Source organism: Cadophora gregata, assembly GCF_030347475.1.
Source record: "Cadophora gregata isolate MNR1 chromosome Unknown scaffold_3, whole genome shotgun sequence".
NCBI classification, from domain to species: Eukaryota; Fungi; Ascomycota; class Leotiomycetes; order Helotiales; family Ploettnerulaceae; genus Cadophora; species Cadophora gregata.
The window spans coordinates 3,047,754-3,074,651 of NW_026695926.1; the positions used below are offsets into that span (position 1 = coordinate 3,047,754).

General features: G+C 47.4%; 10 protein-coding genes across 11 annotated transcripts; 6 read left to right on the forward strand and 4 right to left on the reverse strand.

Annotated features, from left to right (window-relative positions):
• The first annotated feature begins 434 nt into the window (after positions 1 to 434).
• On the forward strand, positions 435 to 3,848 carry ONS95_009527 (uncharacterized protein). Its single transcript, XM_058503126.1, has 5 exons — positions 435 to 1,964; positions 2,016 to 2,159; positions 2,210 to 2,309; positions 2,362 to 2,786; positions 2,846 to 3,848. The coding sequence occupies exons 1-5, from the start codon at positions 1,423 to 1,425 to the stop codon at positions 3,240 to 3,242; spliced, it is 1,608 nt and encodes a 535-aa protein (XP_058362060.1). The 5' UTR covers positions 435 to 1,422; the 3' UTR covers positions 3,243 to 3,848.
• A 2,109-nt stretch (positions 3,849 to 5,957) lies between these two features.
• DNAJC5B (DnaJ sub C member 5B) lies at positions 5,958 to 6,904 on the reverse strand (the record flags this gene model as incomplete). Its single annotated transcript, XM_058503127.1, has 4 exons — positions 5,958 to 6,057; positions 6,157 to 6,211; positions 6,310 to 6,583; positions 6,755 to 6,904. 4 exons carry the CDS (start codon positions 6,902 to 6,904, stop codon positions 5,958 to 5,960), a joined length of 579 nt encoding a protein of 192 aa, XP_058362061.1.
• A 1,106-nt stretch (positions 6,905 to 8,010) lies between these two features.
• Positions 8,011 to 11,765, forward strand: ONS95_009529 (uncharacterized protein). The gene is made up of 7 exons (XM_058503128.1): positions 8,011 to 8,328; positions 8,386 to 8,537; positions 8,597 to 9,579; positions 9,628 to 9,993; positions 10,038 to 10,181; positions 10,238 to 10,880; positions 11,032 to 11,765. Exons 3-7 carry the CDS (start codon positions 8,707 to 8,709, stop codon positions 11,034 to 11,036), a joined length of 2,031 nt encoding a protein of 676 aa, XP_058362062.1. The 5' UTR covers positions 8,011 to 8,328; positions 8,386 to 8,537; positions 8,597 to 8,706; the 3' UTR covers positions 11,037 to 11,765.
• Positions 11,766 to 12,694: 929 nt separating this feature from the next.
• On the forward strand, positions 12,695 to 13,345 carry ONS95_009530 (uncharacterized protein; the record flags this gene model as incomplete). The annotated part of the gene is made up of 2 exons (XM_058503129.1): positions 12,695 to 12,885; positions 12,943 to 13,345. The coding sequence occupies 2 exons, from the start codon at positions 12,695 to 12,697 to the stop codon at positions 13,343 to 13,345; spliced, it is 594 nt and encodes a 197-aa protein (XP_058362063.1).
• Positions 13,346 to 14,230: 885 nt separating this feature from the next.
• ONS95_009531 (uncharacterized protein) lies at positions 14,231 to 15,262 on the forward strand (the record flags this gene model as incomplete). The annotated part of the gene is made up of 1 exon (XM_058503130.1): positions 14,231 to 15,262. The coding sequence occupies one exon, from the start codon at positions 14,231 to 14,233 to the stop codon at positions 15,260 to 15,262; it is 1,032 nt and encodes a 343-aa protein (XP_058362064.1).
• A 177-nt stretch (positions 15,263 to 15,439) lies between these two features.
• Positions 15,440 to 15,661, reverse strand: ONS95_009532 (uncharacterized protein; the record flags this gene model as incomplete). The annotated part of the gene is made up of 1 exon (XM_058503131.1): positions 15,440 to 15,661. The coding sequence occupies one exon, from the start codon at positions 15,659 to 15,661 to the stop codon at positions 15,440 to 15,442; it is 222 nt and encodes a 73-aa protein (XP_058362065.1).
• A 285-nt stretch (positions 15,662 to 15,946) lies between these two features.
• ONS95_009533 (uncharacterized protein) lies at positions 15,947 to 16,276 on the reverse strand (the record flags this gene model as incomplete). Its single annotated transcript, XM_058503132.1, has 1 exon — positions 15,947 to 16,276. The coding sequence occupies one exon, from the start codon at positions 16,274 to 16,276 to the stop codon at positions 15,947 to 15,949; it is 330 nt and encodes a 109-aa protein (XP_058362066.1).
• Positions 16,277 to 17,185: 909 nt separating this feature from the next.
• On the forward strand, positions 17,186 to 20,776 carry ONS95_009534 (uncharacterized protein). The gene is made up of 6 exons (XM_058503133.1): positions 17,186 to 17,648; positions 17,696 to 17,788; positions 17,832 to 18,303; positions 18,407 to 18,719; positions 18,766 to 18,929; positions 18,975 to 20,776. The coding sequence occupies exons 1-6, from the start codon at positions 17,515 to 17,517 to the stop codon at positions 20,748 to 20,750; spliced, it is 2,952 nt and encodes a 983-aa protein (XP_058362067.1). The 5' UTR covers positions 17,186 to 17,514; the 3' UTR covers positions 20,751 to 20,776.
• Positions 20,777 to 21,079: 303 nt separating this feature from the next.
• RPT2 (ATPase of 26S proteasome regulatory subunit 4) lies at positions 21,080 to 23,967 on the reverse strand. Of its 2 annotated transcripts, XM_058503135.1 has the most exons (4): positions 23,812 to 23,967; positions 23,694 to 23,762; positions 22,820 to 23,638; positions 21,080 to 22,773 (listed from the first exon to the last, which is right to left on the reverse strand). In XM_058503135.1, exons 1-4 carry the CDS (start codon positions 23,812 to 23,814, stop codon positions 22,267 to 22,269), a joined length of 1,398 nt encoding a protein of 465 aa, XP_058362069.1. In that variant the 5' UTR covers positions 23,815 to 23,967; the 3' UTR covers positions 21,080 to 22,266. The 2 variants fall into 2 exon arrangements, with proteins under 2 accessions (XP_058362069.1, XP_058362068.1); XM_058503134.1 differs by having other exon boundaries at positions 21,991 to 22,773; positions 23,694 to 23,967.
• A 143-nt stretch (positions 23,968 to 24,110) lies between these two features.
• On the forward strand, positions 24,111 to 25,797 carry UBC1 (Ubiquitin-conjugating enzyme E2 1). The gene is made up of 4 exons (XM_058503136.1): positions 24,111 to 24,314; positions 24,422 to 24,873; positions 24,924 to 25,234; positions 25,282 to 25,797. The coding sequence occupies exons 2-4, from the start codon at positions 24,619 to 24,621 to the stop codon at positions 25,454 to 25,456; spliced, it is 741 nt and encodes a 246-aa protein (XP_058362070.1). The 5' UTR covers positions 24,111 to 24,314; positions 24,422 to 24,618; the 3' UTR covers positions 25,457 to 25,797.
• The last annotated feature ends 1,101 nt before the right edge of the window (positions 25,798 to 26,898 follow it).

Consider the following 26,898-nt stretch of genomic DNA (forward strand, 5'->3'; position numbering starts at 1 on the left):
ATTCCGTCTTGCCTTGCATCTTAAGATCTCGTTGTACCTGGTCCCAATCCTGTACCCTTCTGTCCACAAATCTTGTGGCGCTCGAGGCGCGCAGCAAGGGACATGGCCGAGGATCAACCTGGGAAGTAGCAGGTAGGAAGAATAGCGCTTTTTGAATGGATTGTGATCTGCTTATGACAGCGTTGAATGTTCGATTGACCCGCAGCGCAGACACGAGTAGGTCGCAGAAGGGGAGGTGCGAGAGAATAATTTCGAGAAGTTCGGGGGTAAAGAGGACTTGCTGAGCAGCAGATTGAATTTGCTTTTGGAAAGAAGAATTAGAAGTCTCCATGCTTTCTTGCGGCTGCGTGTTTCTGCGGGATGCGATACTTGGTGAAGTTGGAATGTGAGGCAAGCCAAGCACTGAATGATGACTAATCATGACCAGGGAGATGCCAGGAGACTTGCAACCTCCAATTTGCTGCCCTTCTTCACTTCTTCCAGCTGTTTTCCGTCACGCCGAAACGAAGCTTTACGATTCAGCAGAGGAGTCCTACTCTACAGTGCTTGTGGACTGATCAAAGCATCCTCAGTCGTATCCTCGGACACTCAACTCCCAATAGCCTTGCGATGAAATTGAAGAGCATAACAAGAACTACAGGATGAGTCCGTTCGGTGCTCTTGCAGGGCAAACTTCTCTAGCGAACTCTTCAAACTTATTTGAACAGTTTTTGCAATTATTCGGAAAGGATCCAACCGAAACATCTGTCATTGTCACTTGAAAATCACCTTTCTCCTGTGACTTCAAGCGATCTCGGCAAGACATTTGTTTACTCCAGGTTCTGGAACTACCGATCAGTGCTACGGGCCCTGGAGTCTCGGGAATTCGAGAACATAATTCGCTTGTTACAATGTTCTTTTCGCTATGAAAATGACGGGAAATTATGATAAAGCACCCATTGAGAAGTCGACATAGAGATGCATGCGCAGGTACCAACAAATCTCTAAGGAAGAGTCATTATTCTCCCAAACTTTTCTGATAGCTCCTCCATTCAATCGAGCCTGAAATATAGCCTGAACATCAGCGCCCGACAGTAGATCGAAGCTGCATCGAAGCCAAAACGCCCAAGAAGCAAAGGAAATACTATGATACGCGAGTATTCGATGTGGATTAGCCTCCGGAGCAGACCTGCGATCTATGCATTTTCCATCGAAAGTGGCTTTTCAGCTTCAATTCAGTCCGAATTTGGAAAGTGGTCCTTGTTGAGATACAAGGGCTGAATCCAATGAAAGTCAACGAAATTCCTTGTACGACTATGCCCTGGTCAAGCCCACGGTGCTTACCGACATTTGCAGCAACTCATCGGGCCGCGACCCCAGAATTTCCTGCATAAAGTCCAGTAATCCTTTTAATCTTCAAACTTGCATCGCCAAAAAGTCAAGATGGAGAAAACAACTTTCACAGTTGCAGCGGCGGCTGTTGCAGCTCACTTCATTTTGTTTCCAATCCACGAGGTGTCAACCACGAAAGTCTTGAGTACATACTCGATCGCTAACACAATTGTTTTCGGCTTTATCTTCACCACTCATGATTATCTTCCATCCTTGTTCTCTCGCTTCGCTGCAGTGAACTTCACTTTCCTATTGATCTTTTTCTTCTTGACTATAATCCGTCGTGTCTACTTTTCCCCATTGTCTCACTTCCCTGGACCAAAAGCAGCGGCTATATCAAACATCTATTTAGCCAACGAATTCCGTACGGGACGAGGATCTCACACTGTGCTAAAATTACACAAACAATACAACAGTGACTTCATTCGCATCGGCCCTAGAGAGCTCAGTATTAGAAATGTTGAGGCTATCGAAGCAATCTATCGCGGTAAATACCCGAGAGGGACATTCTATGAGGTTGGAGCCATGAACGGAGAATTCAATCTCAACACTCAAAGGAACTACAAACTACACACGCCATGGAGACGAATCTGGTATGCTTAGACCTTTGATTATGTGAACACTTGTATTTACATTCGTGACAGGGAACGAGCTTTCGCGAGCAGCGAATTTCAGCACTACAATCCACGAGTTGAGAAACACGTTGCTGATCTCCTAGGAGCAATCAATTTTTCTAGCGGCGAAGATATAAATTGCTCTAAGCTTATGGAAGACTTCTCGTTTGATGTGTAAGACACCCTGCTCAATAGTTATGACCACCGCTAACCTCGACATCCAGGATGGCCGACTTATCCTTCGCCCACGACGCAGGTATGCTAAGCGGCACTGGCGACAACACTTACATGCATTTCATTCATAAATACATGTCTGCACTTGGAGTGCGTCCTCCTCCCATCCCCCTATTCTCAGCAATCGAAACTAACTCTTCAGGTCATCTCCATATTCCGGAACCTCTCCCAGCTCATGATCTACCTCCCCGAACCGGCAGACGTGAAATCCTTCCGCCTCCGGGGCGAAGCTCTCCTCTCAGCACGTCAAAAACTCGGAACTACGCGGAAAGACATCTTCTCCCACCTCCTAGGTACAGATACGGAGACTAGCACTCCAATCAAGTTTTCTCAAGCACAGCTGAATTCGAACGCGAATTTGATCATCATTGCTGGGTCGGACACGGTCTCTACTACGCTGACGCAGACATTTCGTCTCTTGGCTAAGCAGCCTTCGATCTTGAAGAAACTACAAACGGAAGTGGACGAGCACTTGAAAGGAAGCGAAAAGACTGTGGATAGCGTACGAAGCTTGCCATACTTGAATGCTGTCGTGAACGAAAGTCTTCGTCTCTTCAACCCAGTTCCGTAAGTCCTCAACCCCAAAAAGATGAGCTTGAAGATTGCCACTCATCACTATCTACAAGAATGGGTGCTCACGCCGCCACACCTCCGTCCGGAGTCCATATCGACAACACATTCATCCCTGGCAACATCCAAGTCAGCGTCCCACCGGTCGCACTCATGACAGATCCTCGCTACTTCACCAAACCTGATGAGTTCATCCCCGAGAGGTGGTTAGATTGGAATGAGGGTATCAAAGACAGAAGAGCGTTCTTTCCTTTCGGGTACGGCGTGCACAGTTGCGTGGGACGACAACTCGCTCTGAATGAGATGCGAGCAGTCCTCGCTGGAGTGGTGCAGAAGTGGTATATCGTCCTCGGAGAGAAGTATAATGAAGTGGAATGGCAAGCTGGTGTGAGAGATCATGCAGTGCTACAAGTTGGTGAGCTTTGGGTCAAGTTCTTACCACGCTCTCATTAAGTCACGCGAAAGGCAGGAAGGGCACGGGGAAGCAACCACATCACGAAGTCACGAATTGAAGCATAGGAGTTGTTGCTGAATACTTTCATTCAATCAACAAAGCCCGTCAAAGCAGTAACATGAAGCCTCACAACCCAAGGCGAATCCATGAAACCAATGACAAAGGAAGTCCTCCCACCTCGAGGCACCGGTAAAACCCCTGTGGGGAAAAAGGTTTACCTCTCACCTGTCCACCGGACACACCTATCTCCAAGTACCCTTCATCATGAGGATAAGAACAAAATGATTGTGCCCGCCCAAGAATCAACTCACTCCTTTGTGTGTGTTGCTTTTCTCTTCCTTCCCTTGCCGTCCCCCAACCCCCATTTTTTTTTTGTTTTTTGTTTTTTGTGTGTTTTGTTTCCCCTTCCCCCCTTCTCCCTCCTCCATCTCTCCCCGTCCTTGTATGTCTTTTTTTTGTGGTGTGGTGTGGTGTTTTTTTTTGGTATGTCGCTCATTCCCTCCCTCTCTCTCCTTCCCTCATTCCCTCACTCTTCCCCTTCCCTTCCCTTCTTCTTCTTCTTCCTCTCTCTCTCTTTTTTTTTTTTTTTTTTTTTTTTTTTTTTTGGGTGAAGTGACGATGGCCATTCGGGCTTTTTGATTTGTTTGTACTAGAAAACACCTGAGGTGTTGTACTTCCAAGCTTGTTGCTTGTACTTTCTTCAGTCTCTCATCCTCTCCAAGATGATTGCAAGCCAGGCGTTTCAAAATTGCCATGGACTGTGTGAATGTGTGGGGGGGGGTTTTTTTTGGTGTCAGTTTTTGATGCTAAGTTGGGTTTTCAAAGCTGTCAAAGGTCGACGTGTTTGGCAAACCTCGCTCATGGGAAGTGAAGCGAGGCCTTGGAGGGAATCGCGGCGCTCAGTGATGTGATGGCAGCCAGCTTGATTCCGTTTTTGTATGGGTGTTGGATGGCGCGCAGTCGGTGGACGCAGCAGCTCGATCCGGGTGGTGGTTGTTGGTTCCGAAGGTGCACAGTTGAAGAACGTGGCACCTTGATTCGGACTGGTGTTTGTTGGTTGGATGGATGGATGGTGGTTTTTTTTTGTTTTTTTTTGGGTCCGAAGGTGCGCGGTCAGTAGACGCAGCAACGCGATTCGGACTTTTGTTTCTGGAGATGTGTTGTTGGAGAGAGACTGGTTGACAGAAGTTGTTGAGATCAGGGCGTCCCATCCGAAGGACTTTGACCGGTACCGAAGTAGAGGTCCTTACTCCAGACAGAAGTCATACTTTGTGTGTATGTTATTAAGAAGAGGCTCAGCGACATGGCCATCAGATTGATGGTTTGCATATCTTTCTTCTTCTTCCATCTGACGCCTTGCGGCGGAGCGCGTATCGCTGCTCAGAGAGTTTTTTGTGGGTGAGGTTATTTGTTGGTTTGCTGCATCAAATTGTATGATGAGCTTGAATTCTTCAACGACATTGACATCATGTCTAGACATGATGAAAGAGTTGTTCGTTTGAGCCCTGAGGCTCGGAAGAATGCCGGAGGATGGGACTATCGTTTCGAAGATCCTCTGCTGAGCGACCAGTGTGGTGCTGTTTGATGGTGGGAGGGGTTTTTTTGGTTGCATGAGGTCTCCTAGACTATGGGTGACAAGACCATCATGTGATCATGGTGTTGTCGGATATCTTCTTGGACTTGAGGCTCTTGGATGTGATGCGTTCAAGTCATGTTGGAGCTGTTGCTCAGAAGATGGCTCTCCGAGAGCATGATTGGAATGCTCGAGCAATGCAGGTTGCATTCGCTGTTTCCCGGAGAGATAGTTGGCTTGTGCTAGGCACAGATGACCAACCCTTGTTTTGGTGCTGATGGATATCGAAATGAAATCTTCATCTGCTGATATTCGGCTGAAGGTTCGATGTTGGACATGCGTTGACATTCCTCGGAAGGCCATTGTGCATGTCATCGATTCAATCTCACACCTGACGTGGTGAAGAGATTGTTGCTGAATGTCGGATCCGCTGACGGAGATCTTCGTCGGCGGTGTTGAAGGACTGAGTTGTCGTTCTGGAATGTTGTTGTTGTCGCAAAGAAAATACCAGACGTGGTACCTTCTCGTTGACTTTCACCTGATGTGGTGGAGTCGGAAACTCTTGAAACATTCCTTAGACAGATGACCTGAGCGTTGTACATCTGCTTTGAGAAAGCATTTGATCTCATTTCTCAAATGAAGTCGTTGGGAATAGCAAAGACGGCATCCCGTGGACTGGCGAATGAAGCATGTTACCGGAAGTGGTAACACATAGACCCATTGTGGGTAGTTCCAATCGTACTTTGTGTTTTTGGTTGTAGACTTACTCGTACCAATGGCACGTTGCTCAACCTTTGGTTGTCTTCAAGAATATATCATCGTGAGTCTGTCTTCTCAGGCGATGTCTTGACATAGACACGAATGTTATGGAGCAAAGCTCAAAGACGGGTTTTTTTTTGGTGATCTCTTCTGTCTTGTTGTCGGTGGCGCACGGTGGATGTGTTTTGGTGGCTGCCGGTCGACATCGGTCGTCCCTTCTTTTGGTGGGTGGTTTTTTTTTCTGGGACATGACTGTGGTTTCTGGGTTGCAATTGACGTCAGACAATTCAAGTTGAAATGCCCAAGTTGCTGTTCTGGAAGTTTCCGTGTCGATGGCGTGTTGACGGCTCCTCGATCGGTTGAATCCTCCAAACTTTGTGCTTTACTTCTGGTAGCGCTTGAGTGCTGTTGCGAGCTCAACCAAGATGTAATTTGCCGGTTCCATCTTGTTTTTCGTGAGGTCATGCAAGAGTTCACAAAGCCTGAATTGACCAGTCAGCAATGCAGTTTGTTGAAATGGTCAAGGTAAGAGCATAGATCGTGGCTGTTGACGAGGGGGTGCAGAGAGGTCGATTACTTACTTGCCGCGAATGGCCATGTACACTTCTTGCTTGTCTCCGCCATAGAGCTGAAATTCTAGGTGACTTGTTAGTGATGTGTGCAAAAAATTGACGTAGTCCCAAAATGATACTAGTCTTAGGTTGGGAGAGTAGCGTCACGGGAGGGGTTCATACCTTCAAAGCCCTCTGGGATTTCACCAGAGTGTAATTTGTCCCACAATGAGCGGAGACGGCGGAGCTCAACGTTCTGAAGATGAATGCACTTCAAAATCAAGCCTTTCTTTCTTTCGAGTTCGGCGATTTTGCGAGAGTGCTTGGACTGACGACGTCGCTGCTGCTTAGCTTCTGTTGCTTGCTGAGCTTCCCATGCAGCTTTGAGATGAGAAAGGTTCGAGTCGTAATGAGCGCGAGCCTTGTCGTCTTTGAGGATGTCATGAGCGTTGGAAATCTTGTTCAAAGTTAGTTTTAGCCGCAATTTCTCAAATCAAATAATGTGCAACGATGCTGGGCAAAAATGAGGTGCATTCAGCGAGTTTGGGTCACGAATAGCAGCCCAAGAATCACATGACGCACTCCAGACATGGAAATTACGCGACGGGTTGGGGGGAATTGTTCGTACCTTTTGAAATCTTTGAGTCGCTGTGGGATCCTCCTTGTTCTTGTCCGGGTGGTGCTTAAGTGCGAGCTTGCGATACGCAATGGTGATCTGTTTGACAGAAGCACTTCGCTCAACACCCAAGATCTCGTAATGGGACTCGAAAGTAGCCATTTTGAGAATGATATCAACTACTGTAACAACAAATAAATCTGTTGGACAAGAGGTCAATATCGGTATAGTATCACCTCGTTGACAAAAGTTGTTTAATCACTTAAGCCAAGAGATGAATACTGTTCTGAGGGGAAAAAGAAAAGAAGAAGGAAGGAAAGAGGAGCATGGGACTGGCCTTATAAACCTTCGTGAGTGCGCACTAGAAAATAGTTTCTGAGTCACACCGAGACTGTTGGGCTACTCTCATGATGTTGAGGGTACTCGATCACTTGAAGCGGACGCGCCAAGTGCCAGAACCAAAGTTGAAGCTTCGCCGGACAGAACCTAATCGTTAACACGTCACTCCACACCTCAAGTGGAAAGAAGAAATGCGCTTAATATTCATGATTAGAGTACCTTTGGTATTTTCTTGAGTTTTGATTAGACTAAACTGCGCGATTACCAAAGTGTTGACGATCAACAGGCGTCATTGTGGTATCGTGAACTAGCACACAGACGGATGTGCGTTCATTGGGACTCGTCCATTCAGCACATGGTACTCATAACTAGCTCAAGATCGAGCGTTCAAGGTCCCAACACATTTTGAACTGTTTCTTAGAGCAAGCCTCCTGGATAGGTCGTCATGCATTCGGTCTTGTTGCTGCGATGGCGTACAGGACGGTTTTGAAGCTATTCAGATAGAACTGTACATGACGAGTTGAACAAGCAACCATTTACGAAACCTGTCTTGTACCGTTGAGTTACATTACGATGGAAGCTTTCAAATGGATAGTTTTCGGTGCATGCACAGTGTGACGGTCAATATTGGAGAGGTAATGGAAGGTGCAAGATGCCTCCCGAATGGCGCTAGGACTAACGTCACTCCATACCTAGTTGAACCGGGGGATGTAACAACACTAAGTAATTGTACATGAATTATTATAACTTGGTACTGATGTTAGCTAGATTGTTGAGCTAGAAATTGAAAGAACAGAAAATCATGAGTAGAATCTAGTGGTACGAATTCTCATGTGGTTTGACGAGAAAGGAGTTACGCTGTGGAGTTGAGGCACGTGAAAACGCAATACTATGATGCTTTCGAGTGAGATAGAGCATTGGAAACAATGATTTCGGGAAATCCGGGAGCAAAAGGACGGCCGCATTGCATACATACGTCGCAGACACGATCGAAGCAAGGCTGGGTGGAAGATACGATGGAACACACCCAATTTCGAATGATTACAATTCCAATATAATTCTGAGAGACATCGGGCACAGTAGGGCAACAATGACTACATCGAAACATGAAGAAAGACCAAGTTGTTTCTAGTCCAAGACTGTCTTTGCATATCCGCCTGCATCAATCTATCTCTCCCGTCTGAGACATCAGTAACTTTTTCGACAGGGGTATTGATTGAGACAAATAGCCAGAGGTCTGACGGATGGTGAGAAGACGTCTTACCTTATTGTCTTATGCTTCTAACATATTGAATGGTGCCTAGCAGACAGAGTCTGGCTTCGTGGGGTCTGTTTGTCGCAGATCAATGACTCCTCCAGAAACCCATTTCATCGTCTTGTCACTCAATTCTCGGCTACCTATGGAACCCGAAATCAAGTGTACCTATATCAGAGAGAAAATCTGTATTTACCTTAGGTAGGTAGGTACCTTTATCTGCTCAATACATCACGTGTCTTATTTGGCACATGTGACAGGGCTTCTGGTTCGCGAAGACTCTGACAAAGGCGGCGCGAGGACGCGTCGTTTCAAACGTCGACTTATCTCCACACAAGGAAAACAAGACAACTCGACCACGTACGAAACAATGTTCCCTCAACCCGCTGGGGAGATTCAGAAAAGTTCTTTCAGTTTCCGAGACTTATCCAGCGTTGTCGACGGGTATCGACCTGGTGCCAAATCAGACTCTTCCTCAGACAATGAACCTCAACCAACCTCTCGCATCCCTCCAGCTACATATAAGAATGTACCACAATCGTCATTCAGCATGAAAAATCTCATCTCTCCTCAATCTACTTTCAAAGCGGGTCCATTTACAACTGCTCTGTTCACCCCGGCTTTTACGCCTCAACCCACGCCGCACCTCACGTCCCAATCAGCGACCACGATGCCTTCTGCGGCCCTGCCATCTCGTGCCCAGGCGAACAAGACCGACAAACAGCCTATGGAAGGTGACAAAGCCTATCAGCGTGAGCTTTCAGTACATCTTTCCATGTTAACGTCTGCTGGAGGTGCGCAAGAGCAACGAAATGAGCTGGCTGGCTCGCCCATCTTCACTACTTCGATCCTTCGACACTCCCAGTCAAGCTTCTCTCAGTTCGGACTTTTGGCTGGGTATGCAGATATCTTGGAAGAGATTGCTTCTTCAGGCAGAGACACAGCTTCTCTTCCGGCAGCTCTGGATCCTCGAATCTACTTCAACATCTCTGCCCCGTCAAGCGTGTTCATTTGTGGGTCTCAAGGTTCCGGCAAAAGCCACACACTTTCCTGTCTACTTGAGAATTGCTTGTTGAAGTCCTCAGTCAGCAAACTCGACAATCCTCTCTCCGGACTCGTTTTCCATTATGATTCCTTCATGTCGGACAGCCGCGGTACTCCATGTGAAGCCGCTCATCTATCGTCAAATTTCAACATCAAAGTCCGCATTCTATGCTCCCCTTCAAACGTTCAGACCATCAAGGTGAGCACATCATTGCTTTTGAAGTTCCTCTCTGATCTTTCTCACAAGCGTACCTACTCCGGATTGAATGTCGAGATCGAGCCATTGATGATTAACCAAAATGATCTCAACACCAAGCGAATGCTGGATCTGATGGCTGTCAACACTGAGGATGGCAGAATGCCACTCTACTTGCACGAGATCACGCGAATTCTACGAGAAATGCGGATCGCTCAACAGAACAGCAATGGCTCATTCAACTACGCTGAGTTCAAGCGACAGGTCGAGCTCTCACCGATGACCCCTGCACAGCAAGCCCCATTAACACAACGTCTGGATACTCTTGAGTCATTCATGCCTAAATCGCAGACTGGTGCCATACCCAAGAAGACCAAGAAGTCAAACCATCCAAGTGGTAATGATTGGAGCGTCAAGGTATGTTTATGGAGCTACGTACAATTCTCAGCTGACACGATCAGGCCGGAATGCTTACAATTGTCGATCTCTCATGCCCATGTGTCACCGCTGAAGGTGCATGCGCATTGTTCAATATGTGTCTGAGCCTGTTTTTGGAGCAGAAGACGACGATTGGCAGAGTTGTTGCTCTCGATGAGGCACATAAAGTAAGCATCACTCGGTTGGTTCCATTTTAATGAAGATCGATCTGAACAATACACAGTACATGAACGCTGGCTCTGAAGCTTCTACTTTGACGAATACACTCCTGTCCTCCATCCGTCTTCAGCGTCATCTTGGTGCAAGAGTCTTCATCTCAACCCAAGAGCCATCCATCTCACCAAAGCTTCTGGATCTTTGCTCCATCACAGTCGTGCATCGCTTCACGTCCCCGGACTGGTTACGCTGCCTGCGATCCCATTTGGCCGCACTCGACAATGATGAGGAGGTCTTGGGAAATCCAAAGGCGAAGCTAGACAACGTTTTCAATCAGATCGTCAGATTGAAAGTCGGACAAGCTCTACTCTTTGCACCAAGCGCGATCGTCGATGTCAAGAAGGCAGAGGTGGAGTCAGGAATCGGAAAGGACGAGATTCAACGATTGGGGATCGGATATCTCCGAGTCAAGATCCGTGATCGGGTTACCGCCGACGGAGGAAGAAGTGTTCTGGCACTGGGACCCAATACGACATTAGGCACGAAGGGTTTGGGCGTCGCCACGGGTGCTTCGATATTTGGTGGAGAGGCAGCTCCATCCAATGGTTTCGCATCTAACGCTCTCCCAACAACCTCAATGTTTGGGGTCCCTGCAAGAGGTGCAACATTCGGTGGAAAGTCTGCTGGGGCTTCCGGCAAGAAATTAAATGGTTTGTCGTCTTCGAATTCAATTACTGTTCCTGTCACGGCGTTTGGTGCAGCAGCCACATCGACTTCAACCGGAGCATCCAACACCGCTACGACATCCTCTCTTTCTGGTAATACATTTGGAGGCTTTTCAGCTAACCCAAATACCAATAGCTTGAGTTTCAGCACAGCAACATTCGGAAGCCAGGCAACCTCAAATGTACCTATAGTCAGCACGAATGGCATTGGCAGCATGAACCAGAATCTTATCAAAACTGAACACGGTAGCCTCCCTCTTTCTACAATCAGTGGAAACCACAGCATCGATCGCAATTCTTCTGCGCATTCTCCCGCAGTCTTTCATGGTGTTTTCTCGAAGTCTGTAACGGCACTCCCAAAAACACCAAGCACCTGGCAATTCAATCCACATATTGAGAAAGAGTTGTTGGATTCCAAACAATTCGTTGCTTTCCAAACAATCACGTCTGAAACTCCCTGGAGTACATATTCTTTTGAGGAGTTGCGATTAGGGGATTACGGTCGTGGGGATATGATGGCATAGAGGCTGAGCTTTGCTTTGGTTTTTTCCTTGTGGCTTTTTTGGCGTTTGTTTTGATTTAGTCTGGTTTGGTTTGGTTCCCCATGCGATGATGGGGGTTTGGCATATCTGGAAGTTTTGTCTCTGAAGGTTTTATCTTGGAATGCAGAAGGGATGTGGTGGGAAGATATCGATTTTTATTAGAGGACACGAGTATTTGGGTACGGATCGAACTAGATGATGAGGGAGTGGAGAGTCTTCAGACAGATTTGCTTTCATTAGATGATAGAGGTCTCACAGCCAATGGAAAATGTACAAGTAGTAGCGTTCATCCTCAAGATACCTACAATTTCAGCCAAGTCTTTCTCAGCACCTCAAGCCTTGTTCTAACAGGAAGAAAAGTTTCACATCACGAATCTTACGGAATCTCTAAGTTTTTACACTCTCCCTGGATTTCACTTGGTATCTAAAACTGTTCGCGTCCCCCCCCTCTCTATCTTCCAGCGCATGAATCATCGATATGTCTTCCAGAAGGCTCTCATTTTCGCCAAGATCTGTTTGTAAAACTATTAATCCTCCGAACAGTAACCCGAGAGCATTTCTTACCATAGCGATATTCGGCCATCCCATTTTCTATTTGAGATCCATTCAAGTCTTCCCCACCTACCGATCGACTTCAACCTTGACTGTGTGCTTGTGAATGTGAGTATTAAAATCTGTTAGCTTGTTTTGTAATGTAGAACGGGCTGATCTTGGGCGTCTTTGAAAGAGCTGCAAGTTCTTGGTTAACCGCACAAGGTGGAAGGCGAGGCGGGAGATCACTTGCCAAGATTTGGCCCCACAGCCCTCTATCACAAGACTGACACCCAAGAATAAGTTCTATTTCGGAGAAAATTTCAGATACTGAGTGATATCGAGTAGATTTTGAGACACACCGTGTCAACGGCCAGACTGGCTGGTTTGTTTACAACTGAATATGCGGCTCGCTTCATCTTATGTAGTTACCCATAATTCCTTGGCAAGGAACTGTCAGCAAATTGATTTGAAGCAGCTTCCCTACCTGATCAAACTTCGAAGAGACTTAAAGATATCCAATAAGAACTTTCTTCCTCGAAATTAAGGGCACACTAGTGCCCTTGTTTTTCTTTTTCCTCCTATTACCGCCGATCACAAAAGTCATGCGGTCAACGCGACTTAAATCTTGCACTGGCTACTACTTACAAAAGCCCTCAAATAGATCATTGTCTCCAGCACCACACTTCATCTGTACAGATTCTGGACGGATCTCAGGTTCCAAATATGGAAGCTGCTCAATATCCAGGGATGAAAGGGGAGAAGGAGCTCGCACGCCTTAGCGAGCTGAAGAGACGACTCCGTATGGTTGAGAAGGAGGAAACAGAGCGAGAAGATATGATAAAGGGAAAGAAAAAGATTGAAATAAGAGCTGAGGATGAAGAACAACCTCCATCCAAAAGGTCTCGCATCGATTGGTATGCGATGTCCTGCTGATCAAAGTCTACGATGCCTTGGCTGACAATGCGGAGCAGTGACAAAGCACAAGATAGCAGCACAGAAGTTGATGCGCAACCCGAAGTTCTCTTCGTCTCTATACCCATACTTCTCGACTTCCCTACGGCGTCCAACACTCTCCAACTCCATCCGCACAAGATACCAACAATCGGCCCCTCATCCTCCGACTCTACGGCGCACCCTCCGCTCCGCAACCATCCAATCGTTCAAGCACTCCTCCTAGCTCTCGCGCCCGCATACCAACAACTCTACCACCATCCAGCCATCCTGAACCCCACGCACCGCCCGGCTCACCATTCGTTCCTCCCGACGCCGTCCGAGGCGTTGCAACCCTCAGCTTCCCATGTATATGGATCAACTGTAACAAGCACTGCGGCACAATCGAGCGAGCCAAGCGGCATATCAAGACCACGCATATGAAGGGACGGAATTGGATCTGTCAGCAGTGTGGACATTTTGCGAGTGCGAAGGAGGAGAAATTGACGGATCATCAGAGGAAGTTGGGGCATAAGGATGAAATGTGGCCGGGATTTGAGTTCTGGAAGTGGGTGTGAATTGGAGGGGTGGGATGTTAATAGGGACAGGGTACTGGGGGCTGCAAAGAGGAGAATCGTGTACATGATTATTGGAGTTGTCGGTAGGATTTCTGGACGTATGGGAGAATTGTTACGCTCTGTCGTGCCACAGTGTCTGAGACATTATTTTGACTCAAGATACTTCTTGAATCCTGCGTGCTGAAATCTTATGCAGTTTTGTAATTCTGTTCAAGCCTTGGAGAGCTTGATAGATTTCAACTAGATGATGGTTCGATTAAATGTACAAATACCTTGAGTCTTTCCTAGACCCCATATGATGTCATTTGAGTTGAGATGGAATGTAGAACTCGAGCTTAGAGACCTTCCAAGCTGTGAAAAGTCACGATTTTATCTGCATTCGCAGGAAGTCAACATTGCAATACCTACAAAATCGAAGAGACAAGAGTGAAAGGGATTCAGACAATAACAAACGTCTTCCCCATTCCATGAAAGCATCATCGCAACATATTCCCAATAGACTTTCTCATTCCCTTGTTTTCTTTCTTAAGCGAGCCTTGGCAAAATCGCCACCCAATCCACTTTTCTCTTCACTAGCAGAAACTTCGTCCACCTCCATTCCATGTACATCAAACCTTAATCACGTCACCATCCCGGATCTCGGAATATCGTCCCAAAACAGTTGTACATATATTGTAAATTCTCCCTCAATCTACTATCCATCTCCTTCTCAAACTTCCAAAAAATACAGGAATACTACTACAGCAAAAACATGGCGGCACCATCCCCGCCAACAATGCGCGCCTGGCAATACAGCACTTCCTCGGCACCCCTCTCCCAAACCATCCACCTCAACCCCTCCGCTCCCCAACCACCATTTTCCTCAGATAAACCCCAAATGCTCATCTCCGTAACAAGCATGAGCTTCAATCCTGCCGACTACAAAATCGCCGAAATGCCACCCCTCATTAACGGCCTCATGGTCACCAAGCCCGCAACACCGGGCTTAGATTTCAGCGGGCGTATCGTCAAACTCGGTTCCCCAACAAATGTCTTTAAAGTCGGGGATCGAGTCTTTGGTCGATTGGATCCAGGACGATTTGGATCACTATGGGAGTTTGTCGTTACGGGTTATGAAGCGTGTGCGGTTCTTCCCGAGAAGGGATTGGATGAGGATCTTGCTGCGGGGGTAGGCACCGCGGGCTTGACTGCGTATCAGTGTATCGTGCCGAATGTAAAGGAGGGGGATAAAGTGTTTATTAATGGGGGGTCAGGGTCTGTGGGAGGGTTTGGCGTGCAGATTGCTAAGGCGGTGGGATGCCACGTTACGGTGTCTTGTTCGACGAAGAATGTGGAACTGTGTAAAGAGTATGGAGCAGACGAGGTGATTGATTATACGACTACGGATGTTACCAAGAATTTGGTTGAGGACGGGCTTGTTTACTCTCTCGTTGTTGATAATGTTGGGACTTCTCCGGCGGATTTGTACAGGCAGGCGGATAAGTTTCTCTTGCCTGGAGGTAAATTCATGCAAGTGGGCGGTAGCGCATCGCTTGAGACCGTTAGGGTCTTTATGAGCAGAATGTTGCTGCCCAAGATCCTAGGTGGTGGCGTTAGAAAGATCGAGGCGTATGTTACGAAGAATATTAGGGAGGATTTGGAACAGATCACTCAGTGGATTGTTGATGGGAAGGTCAAGGTGCCCCTTGAGCAGGTCTTTGAGTATGAAGATGTACCGAAAGCTATTGAGCTTTTGAAAAAGGGTGGTTGTAAGGGGAAAATCATTGTACATGTAGGGAAGTGAGGCTGTCAGAATTTAGTTGATACAGTACAAGATCACCGCGTTGAGGAAACGTCTGGCTCGATGAGGTATATTCTATCGCAATTTTTGCTCCGTATCAGAACAACAAATGTCCTCCTATGGATACCTCCCTACCATCGTTAAACAAAGCGAACTCGACAAACCGCAAGGCATCTAGCTTCAATACCTTTCCGGAGGCAGATAAAGCTCACCCGCCTCCATTAAACCGCTCTCACATCCTCCATCACTATCGCTACCAAGATGTCCATCACTGCTACAAAAAAAGTACTTATCACTATCCCCATCCCAATTTCCTTCTTCATCCTCCTCTTCATTGTATTCGTCGTCGTCAGTGTCCTCATAATCTGTATCACCATAGTACCCACCATGCTCCACATCCATGTGAGCGTAAATACTCTCTTTACTGAACTTTCCCCCGCAGTTCCAGCACCAATGCGCTCCACATTCCGGCACGGTACAAATTATGTGATCACACCCTCCAATCTTCTCCGTCATCGTCTCACACCCAGGACACTTCTTCACGCGCAATGCCGATTCCTCTCCCTCAGTGTCCGGCTCTCTACACTCATCACACGACCAATTCGTGACCTCAGCTGGAGCACCACCCATACAAACTCGTTCCATGTACCGCTTTGCATGACCACACTGGATACACCACGCAGAGATTCATTCACTGTTTTCCTCCACCGCAGTCTGTAGATTCCCAACTGCGTGAATACCCTTGCCATATTTGGCGAGCGTCGTCGCCATCGGATCACCCCGACAGTACGGACATGACAGAGCGGCGGTATTGATGATTTTGCCAGCAGCGTTCATGCCATACCAGCCACTCAAGCAACCCTTGCAGATCTTCTGTAGACATTCGGGTTGGACACATGCCCAGCGGAGATCGATCTCTATGAAATCGGAGAAGCAGAGGGGGCAGGTCTCGGATTTCAATTTTTGGGCGCTGAGCCATTGCTGCAGGTTGCTGATTAGACGGCCAGAAGATTTCATTTGGAAGAGGTTGGATTTTTGCAAAAGCGTTCTGTCCAGCTGCGGAAATTGTGTGGAACAGAGAGAGGGTGAGGTTTCTGCGGTTTTTTCGTTGTCGTTGCGCTATAGCCTTTCTCGACGCAAAGTGACTGAGATATTCTAAACCGACAAAGGACGGCCAGCTCGGAATTATAGTGAAAATTGAAGCTAAAATCCTGGAAACGACTCACAGCCCGGGTTGTGAGCAGACATTCCTGGTGATAGCCAAGGTGAATGTGTATTATGTATGGTGAATGCTCATACTGCTATGGCGTAGTCACTTGAAGTCGAACATATGACTCTGGCGGAGAATCTGATGTTCATTAACGCAACTGAAACTTGAGAAAGGGACCAGTTACTCACATTCATCCTTCCCATCCTTGTGAACTTAACCTATGATATCAAATTAGTACTCGCTGTAGGAATTAAGTAAAGTCTCGCACGCTTTGCAACATGTCAAGACCCATTCCAGACAATGTTTCTGTGTCATCGTGCAGATCCGATACGCTCGGCTTGATAGTAACTTGATAGTAGGAGACGAATTTCATTCCCAAAGTGTTGCTTCCGATTGCAACTCCTTTCATGTCGCACCAATCTGGGTCTTAAGAGATTTCCAGACTCATCTGCCTCTCCTGGGAAAACTCGCTTGTTCGGTTCTCGGATACATGATATGTCAACATCAGGCGGCGCACCACCGAGTAAGATTTCGGAAGAGATCCGAATTGACGAGTCTGGAAATGAAGTTTCCACAAACCCTGAGCACTTCGAAGGAGGGGGATCATCACCGCTAAGAACGGTACCTGGCACGTGACAGCACTTCCTCGGCGCATTGGTTGCCGAGAGCTTGATTTCGCTTGATCTCTCAAACTCTGGGGTAATTTTCTCCTTCCCTATTCATCCCTGACCCCCTCATATGTCTCCATCTCCGCATCCATCCATCCTGTGCAGTTCATCCGGTATGCGCGCCAACCATATTCAGGCACGGCCGGACTCTCTTGACCGTCTGATTGCTGGAAGAAATGCAATTATACTTCCCAAGTGGCAAGGAAGTGGGGTGAAGCATCACGTACATTACATTGACTTAGGGAGATGCTCGTCATGAAATGTCCCTCTAATGTAACCTTTGCTATACAGTTTAATTGCTATAAAACTAATGTTATGCTCACGAAAAAGCACAATGCAGTACCTCATCCAATTTGGGCACTTCCAAGCACTTGAGAATGCGTTTCTTGCACCTTCTTACTGTCCTTTCATCCCTTCTCTGGGGCGGAATCGCAACAGATAATGGTCTGACGAAAGCAGTAACATGGGATCCATACAGTTTGACCATCAATGGCAGCAGAGTCTTTATCTTGTTAGTCGCCAAGACCCAATTTTAGTAGTGATACTTACCGCTTTCAGCTCTGGGGAAGTCCACTATCAGCGCATGCCTGTGCCTGAGATGTGGTTAGACATCTTCCATAAGTTCAAAGCCAATGGTCTCAATACCATAAGGTACGTTGCTCTGCGAAGTCCGTAACTCCGCTAATATATGCAGTGTCTACTTCTTCTGGTCATACCATTCCCCATCGAAAGGCGTCTACGATTTCGAAACCTCGGGAAAGAACGTCCAAAAGCTATTCGACTATGCGAAAGAAGCAGGGCTTTGGGTGATCGCCAGAGCAGGGCCATACTGTAATGCCGAAACAAATGGTGGAGGATTGGCCCTCTGGGGATCTGACGGAAGCTTGGGGAACCTGCGGACCGGCGATGCAACATACCACGATGCTTGGTTGCCATGGATTACACAGATTGGAGAGATCATTGCCAGGAACGAAATTACAAAAGGAGGACCTGTGATCTTGAATCAGCACGAGAACGAGCTTCAGGAAACATCCCATGTAGCGACAAACACGCTGGTTATTTATATGGAGCAGATTAAGAAGGCATTCTTGGATGCTGGTATTACGGTGCCGTCAACACATAATGAGAAGGGCATGCGTTCGCAGTCGTGGAGTACGGATTATCAGGTACGTGCAATTTTCAAACACGAATGACTATCTGGATTGGAGGGAGAATTCCGAACTTCTGGTTGTTGTCCCTGGTAGGCAACACATACTGATTTTGTTGAAGAATGTCGGAGGGGCAGTAAATATCTATGCCCTCGATTCATATCCTGGAGGATTCTCATGCACAAACATCAACACTGGCTTCAACCTTGTCAGGAACTACTACCAATGGTTCCAAAACTACTCTTATACTCAGCCAGAATATTTGGCAGAGTTCGAAGCCGGGTACTTTACTCCTTGGGGCGGAAGTTTTTACGATGATTGTGCTGCAGAACATGATCCGGTATTTGCGGACGTATACTACAAGAATAATATAGGGCAGCGTATAACACTTTTGAGTCTGTATATGGCTTGGGGAGGAACAAATTGGGGTCATTGTGAGTATTTTCTTATCTAGGATACCGCCATTACTGACAAGTTTAGCCGCCGCTCCTGTAGTGTACACTTCCTACGACTACTCTGCCCCTCTTCGGGAAACTCGCCAGATTCAGGATAAGTTCTACCAAACCAAACTGATCAGTCTGTTCACGCGCGTATCAACGGACCTCCTGAAGACTGACATGATTGGCAACGGAACTGGATATGCAGTAAGTATTGGAATATCGGCCTGTGTGATGTCGCTAACAGTTCAGGTGTCTACACCATTAATCTGGACATGGGAGCTTCGAAATCCCGATACTGGTGCCGGGTTCTATACCGTACAGCAAGCAACATCCAAATCCAGAGACTCGACAACCTTCTCCGCGAATCTCAATACATCCGAAGGCGTCATCACCGTGCCAAATATCAATCTGGATGGTCGCCAAAGCAAGATCCTCGTTACCGACTATGTCTTTGGCAAGAACACCCTTCTTTACTCCTCAGCGGACGTTTTGACGTACGGTATCTTCGACGTCGATGTGCTTGCTCTTTACCTCAAGCCTGGTCAGGCAGGCCAATTTGCGATCAAGACTAGCACTGTAGACACCACACACAGCACTGAAGGAACCACTAAAGTCGCAGTCGAGTCAGTAAATAGCACGGTAACTTTCACTTATACTCAAGGCACTGGAAAGACTGTTGTCAAGTTTGGGAATGTGCTGATCTACCTTCTTGACCAACAAACGGCCTGGAAGTTCTGGGCTCCTCCAACAACACTCAACCCGGATGTCAAACCTGACGAGCAAATCTTTGTTTTGGGTCCCTACCTCGTCCGTAGTGCATCTGTATCTCATGGTGTTGTACATGTATCTGGCGACAATGACAACGCGACAACGATCGAAGTCTACACTGGAAATTCTGACATCCAAACGATCGACTGGAACGGGAAACGCCTACCCGCGACGAAGACATCCTATGGTTCAGTCACAGCACAAATCCCAGGGGCTAAAGATCGAACAATTTCTCTTCCAGCCCTTACAAACTGGCGCTCTAAGGATACTCTACCGGAAAAATTGGCATCGTACGATGACTCGAAGTGGGCTGTGTGCAATAAAAGTACGACTCTCAGTCCAGTCGCCCCTCTGACGAAGCCAGTGCTCTTTTCGAGTGACTATGGATTCTACACAGGCGCCAAGATTTATCGCGGGTATTTCACAGGCACAAACTTCACGTCCGTGGACATCACTTGTTCCGGAGGTCTTGCCTTTGGCTGGTCGGCGTGGTTAGATGGCAACCTCATCGGCGGCAACGTAGGAAACGCTTCGCTTACGACCACATCATCCATCCTCACCCTCCCCAAGGCGTCCCTCAAGTCTGGCGAAAATCTCCTCACAGTCGTCGTAGATTACCACGGCCACGACCAAACCTCCACCGCAAAAGGAGTCGAGAATCCCCGCGGAATCCTCGGCGCATCTCTCCTCCCCAACGCCACCAGCTCAACCGGCTTCACCCAATGGAAAATCCAAGGCAACGCCGGCGGATCAAAGAACCTAGATCCCGTCCGTGGACCCATGAATGAAGGTGGTCTGTACGCAGAACGTCTAGGCTGGCATCTCCCAGGCTTCACGCCGGACTCTTCGTGGGACCGTTCAGGCCCATCAACCGGTCTCAGTACCTCGGGAATCCGTTTCTACACCACTACATTCCACCTCAACATCGATTCTGATCTGGACGTTCCACTTGGTATCGAGCTCGGCGCTCCAGCTGGTACAGTAGCCAGAGTTATGATATGGGTGAATGGATACCAGTATGGGAAATATGTCCCTCATATTGGACCGCAGACCAGGTTCCCTGTTCCACCTGGTGTGATTAATAATAGGGGGTTGAATACTGTTGCCCTGAGTCTTTGGGCTATGACAGATGAGGGCGCGAAGCTGGATACGGTGAAGTTGATATCTTATGGTGCGTATCAGACGGACTTTGTGTTTAATAAGGATTGGAGTGCTTTGCAGCCGGGGTGGGATGAGAGTCGTTTGCAGTATGCTTAGACTTTGACGACGAGTGAGAAATAGATATACATAGAATCACTCAGCTTCTTCACTTAGACTGTATCCATGAGCGAGCGGCAGCCCCTCAAGCCCCTCTCGCTTATCTTGTTTACCTGCACACCGGAGAGTAATACTCAAACGGGAATTAGCATTGGGAAACACTTCGCTCTCAAAATCTGCTTGCAAACTCATGAACTTCAGATTTAATTCCCAAGTCTGTGAATTCAGTGCATTCCAACTCAAATCCAATATCAAAAACCTCCCACCGTCTCACCTCCCGCTCAAAAAAGCGGTGTCCGTCCGTCCAACCCACTACCCACTCGCTTACACCCCCCTAAAACTCTTCCCTCAAAAAATTTTCACCACCCGCATCCACCTCCCCCCCTTTCCCATCCACATCCATCCACATCCACACCAGGTTCTCCACCCCAATCCAAGCCACCCCACTCCGAAACCACACTTCCTGTAATCTACCCAAATAAGCACTTTCCCTCCATCAAATCACAAAAACATCTACCCTGCCCGGGTAGCTCAATCGGTAGAGCGTGTGGCTCTTATGAGATATACATCATCATCTGGACACCTCAAGGTCGTGGGTTCGAGCCCCACCTCGGGCTCAATTCCCGAGGTTCTTCGTTGAGAAGAGCTTCTATTCTTTTTTTTTAATTTTTGTGATTATTTTTGTCGTGGGTGTGGGAGAAGTGGGACGAAATTTGGTCCAGCGAGACCTCTGGTTTTGGTTCTATATTTTCCCCTGAAGATATGTGTATTTTGGTATATCTGACATCATTGCTTATGCGTTCTCCCGTCCGAGGCTGAGTTGTGGTTGGTAGACACTGTGCGAGTGTTTTTATTTTTCTTCTCTCCCGAAGTAGTGCGTGCGTTTGTCCTCTGGTAAGCGAGGAAGAATAAATACGGGGCCGAAGTGCCACTTCCACTTCCTACGAGCTACCCAACTCACTTACCTTACATCTTTCTTCCACTACAAGTCTCTAATCGTCTCAAGTGCTAGGTATTTAGAACTCACTCCCTCAATCTAGGAACTATCCAAGTTCTTTTCTCATTCTTCTGCATTTTCTGCCATAGCAATTTACAGCTAGCAAACTAATTGGTCATTTGAATGACTGATTAGCTTGATGATGTAAGACGTGAAAAAAGTGTTAGGAAGAAAAAGGAGGAGCACCTAACTCTCCTCTTTACATGAATTTGGAGAGCTTGGATTATCCAAAAATAAGTAAAACAAGGGTCAGTTTTTGAGTGGTGCTCGTCTTCATCGTGCCATGAGAAACCCACCATAGCTATATGCACATCCAGGAGAAATCGCTAGACGGATCATGGCAAAGTCGTAACAGCCAGAGTCGTCTGTCTCATTGCACATGCGAACAGGTGAAAGATTGATTGAGCAAAAGCTAGTAAATCATCATCTGTGATGTATTACGATCCTCTCTAGAATACAAGTTCCACGAAGAGAAGTAATCGCTCTATCCTCCATTCCATCCATCTACCACATGCTCCCTTACAAGTACAATCCCTCCGGCTCGCCCTCAGTCTTCGTCTTCAAGACACGCTCTCTAGCAGCTCTGAAATCCGCCATCTGGACACGCATTCTGCGCTCTCTCAAAGCCATCAGACCAGCCTCAGAGCAAATAGCCTTGATATCCGCACCGGAGAGATCGTCCTTTTGGTTGATGAACTCCTCCAAATCAACATCTTCGTTCAGAGACATCTTGGATGTGTGTAGAGTGAAAATCTTGCGCTTGGTGACTTGATCCGGGTTCTCGAAGAGGATCTTTCGGTCGATACGTCCGGGACGGATGAGCGCAGGGTCGAGAGTGTCGATCTTGTTTGTGGCCATAATCACCTTCACGTCTCCTCGGTCATCGAAACCATCCAGTTGATTCAAAAGCTCCAACATGGTTCTTTGAACCTCCTTCTCTCCTCCAGATGTAGACTCGTATCGCTTGGTACCAATTGCATCGATTTCGTCAATGAATACAATCGAAGGAGCGTTCTCTGCAGCGACCTGTTCTGGGTTAGTGGCGAATATAGTAGAATCCGTAGATGCATACCTGGAAGAGTTGTCTGACAAGCCGTGGCCCATCACCCAAGTACTTCTGAATCAACTCACTACCCACGATACGCAAGAAAGTCGCACTTGTTTGGTTTGCAACTGCCTTTGCGAGCAGAGTCTTTCCTGTACCAGGCGCTCCGTAGAGAATAACACCCTTCGGAGGCTTGATACCCATCTCCTCATACAGCTCTGGGTGTAGAAGTGGTAATTCGACCGACTCCCGGACTTCCTGAATCTGCGACTCCAGACCACCGATATCCGCATACGACTCGGTTGGGGCCTTATCCAGCTTCATCACCGTAACCAGAGGATCCGCATCATCGGTAAGAACACCAACGATGGACACAGACTTGTGATGAAGTAAGACGCTCGCACCGGGTTCCAACAGATCCTTATCGACGAAAGACATGATGGACACGTAGTATTCGGGGCCGGTTGTGCTGGAGACAATCGCATGATCATCATCAATCATTTCCTCCAAGGTTCCTACACCCATCGGACTACCTCTCATATCATCAACTCTGCCACGCTCATCGGCATTTCTGTCCTGAGCCTCCGGATCACTGGCGGCAGATACTGGGGCTCCTCCTTCCTTCGCAGCTTTTGCCTTTCGTAACCGTTCTTGATTCTCAACGTATTCTTCTTCCAGAAGCAGATGATCGTGAATTCGTTGCATTCGAAGATATCTCAGCTTGCATCGTGAGGTAGGATAGACGGCAGGGAGTTTGGCAGAGGCATTTGGGCCAGCCGCCTTGCGCTTCTTGCGACCGATTCTAGTTGTTGGCCGTGGTGGTGGCTCGTACTTGGGCTTCTCCTTCTACAGCGAATGATTAGTATCATTGGGTCTATCATGCCAAGCAGTAATCCTCTACCTTCTTGTCCTTCTCATCTTTGTTGTCTCCGCCTTGACCAGCTCCTCCGAGCCCGGACTGTTGATTTCCCTATGATATTGTCAATAATGATCTTCGGCCCAATGTTTGAGAAGCCTACCATCGTACCTGCAGCTGTTTCTAACGCTGCTATGACAGGAAGTGAAGGCTTGATGTATCGAAGAGACTCGTCTGGTCTAATCGATGAGTTGAGGTTGTTGGAAGGAAAGGTGTATGGTAATTCGGTGTTTGTAATGGAAGGGGCGCCAGCTTGTAGCTCAGCAGGCGACAGAGACGCGAATGGCAGCTCGGATCTGCGCTAAAAGTGCAGCCTTGTTGCCAGCCTTAGGAGTAAGGCATAATATCGGGACTGTGAGGCATCCAGCCCCAGCCGGGATCGATAAATCACAGCCTCGAATTACTGAGGAGCTGCAACATTCACTGGAACCACGTTGAGACATCGCCCACCTTCGGCCATTTCCAAGAAAGAGAAGGGGTTTGACATATGTCTGGTAATACAACAGTCTCATTCTAGAGCCGCCACAAAAGATTACAACTTCTCAACCTGTTCTTCAAAGCTACTCGAATTGCCCAGAGTACCCCGCCAGCACAACCCGCCCCACGGTAAGGCTTCCTACAGACTGCCTTGCCAGCACCTTTCCCTATTTCCTCACTCTGCGATACTATATACTTCCTTCGCTTTGTTCTCAAGTTGTTCTGACATATCGCAGAATTTGAAAGTTTGCTCTGCTAAAGTTTTGTCCTGTCGATTGCCCGTTCCATTCCCGACCCTCTGGACTTCCCGACCCACCATCTTGGGGTTTCCTTCGAGCTTTATTCGAGTAAGACCTAGTCTTAAGAATAACATTAGACACCTCAAACCGACACTTGAACCAGATTGCCTTCCAAAGTCGCTTCACAACCCACTATGGCATCCAACAGACTTCGAAGAGTGGCCAAGGAGTTGGCAGACATCCAGAATGATACCCAATCCAAGATATTCTGCGAGGCTGCAGACGGAGATCTTTCACATCTACACGCGTCCTTCCCAGGCCCTCCAGATACTCCATATGAAGGTGGGACTTACGTCGTGGACATTACAATCCCCAATGAATACCCATTCAGGCCTCCAGTCATGAAGTTCCAAACGAAGCTGTGGCACCCCAATGTTAGCAGTCAGACAGTGCGTATAACTTGATCCTTTGGAAGATTGGGGAACTAAGAACAATGTAGGGCGCCATCTGTCTCGACACTTTGGGAACAGCTTGGTCACCAGTCCTCACAATCAAATCCGCCCTTCTTTCCCTCCAATCTCTCCTCAGCACACCCGAGCCCAAGGACCCACAAGATGCAGAAGTAGCGAGCATGCTCATGAAGAACCCAGAACAATTCCAGAAGGTTGCAAGAGAGTGGGCAATCAAGCATGCTTCAGCACCGAAGACTACACAATGGGAGGTTACAGCAGCTTCGCAGCCTGCTTCATCCAAGCCAAAAACACAAAAGGTTCTGTCTCGGGAGGAGGAGGAGAGGATCCTTATTGCCCGGTACGAGTCCATGCCGAAGTTTAAAGACTCCGCTAATATATGTGTAGATATCAAGGATACAACCGAGATCTGATCGACAGATTTGTAGCCATGGGGTTCGAATTAGACCGTGTCGTTGACGCATTCAATTTCGTCAGCATTGACCGGAATAACGGCGAGGACTACGAGCTTGAGGAAGCATACATGGGAGACATCACAGCCAGACTCTTGGGCGAACCATGATTTGTTATGAAAGGAACCTTGACTTGTGTGGCACGAATGACCGTAATGAAATCACTGGCAGGTATGCATGCATCGGCTCTGGAGTCTGGAGATTGTTGCTACTGGAAAGCAGCATGTGGAATTGGCAAAGGCGTACGGTATGGACGACGAAGGTCTGAATTAGGCGTAATTCCAACTCGTCGAATTCGTTGTGTTTAGATGCATGTCTTCATTATTAGCACACCTCGATTTCTTGCAAATCTTACAACCGTCAGCTGACAAGTGCTTCACCCTTGCGGAACGTTCAAGTCCAAAGACAACCAAAAATATTCATATACCATACCATCTACGCAGCTAAGGGTTCCAATAGTGTAAGCTTCAAGTACAGTGTTGCCCGTCTGCCAAATAACCACCCAATTTCCACTCCTCCTCATACTGAAAATGACATCACTTGCCCCCCATACTTGACGATTCCCAAGATCCCAGATTGGACGTGCAGTACAAATACGTCAGTTTCTGGAGTGCAGTGGGAAGAACAGGGCCTAGGAAGGACCTCGAGTGGTGGAGAGGTGTAGATACACATTTCCACGGAAATGCGTGAATAAGACATAGCGTCAGCCTGCCATTTTCCCTTTTTATTTTGTGAATGTTTTTGGTATTTGTGGTTAGTTTCGGCTTTGTTTTGATGTTGAAGCTAGAGCTGTTAATGGTAATTTTCGGCTAAGCATAATGGTCTGCTATAGATAATTGATGACCAAGGTAACGGAGACAATGAGTGTCAGATATATTCTCCCTTTACGATCTCCTCTCATTTATTTCACTATAGCTAATTATCTTCTGAGGTGATGGAAGCATCATAGAATTTATTTCCAAGTCTTCGCTGCATATCTAGTGATTGATTGAGTCTTATTTACTTCAGAACTCATCTGTTAGATCTTCCCTGGTGCCTCCCTTTGAGATTAGTCTGAGCAGTCTCCAATCTATGGGGACGCTCAAAAAGAAAACGAGACGCGCAAATGACTGGTAGTTGGGTCTGTCCTTGATAGTTTGTTCCTGTCACTGAACCTGTCATGCCACAAGAGAGCTTCCACCAACTGGCCAAGTCAACAGGAAATCGCTTTTTTGATTGGCTTACTTGAAAGAATAGAGTATAAGAACACATACCTTATCTATATAAAACCTTGTACTTTCACAGAAAAGCTTCATCATCCCCCACAGCCACCACCAACCAAAATCCAAAAGTGAATTAATTCCTCCTCACCTCCACCATATAAACACCTCAGCAACACAACACAACTCATTCCCAAATTCACGGTTCCAACCCAAGCCCCCTCAAGTAGCGAGATAAGTTACTCTCCGCCATCAATTCCATGACGTCACAGTGGTCGGCTCACCGACTGCTTGGCCAGAATTGTGAAGACGTAGTAGGTCCGGTTTTCCGGACTTTGCGAACTTCAAAGGTA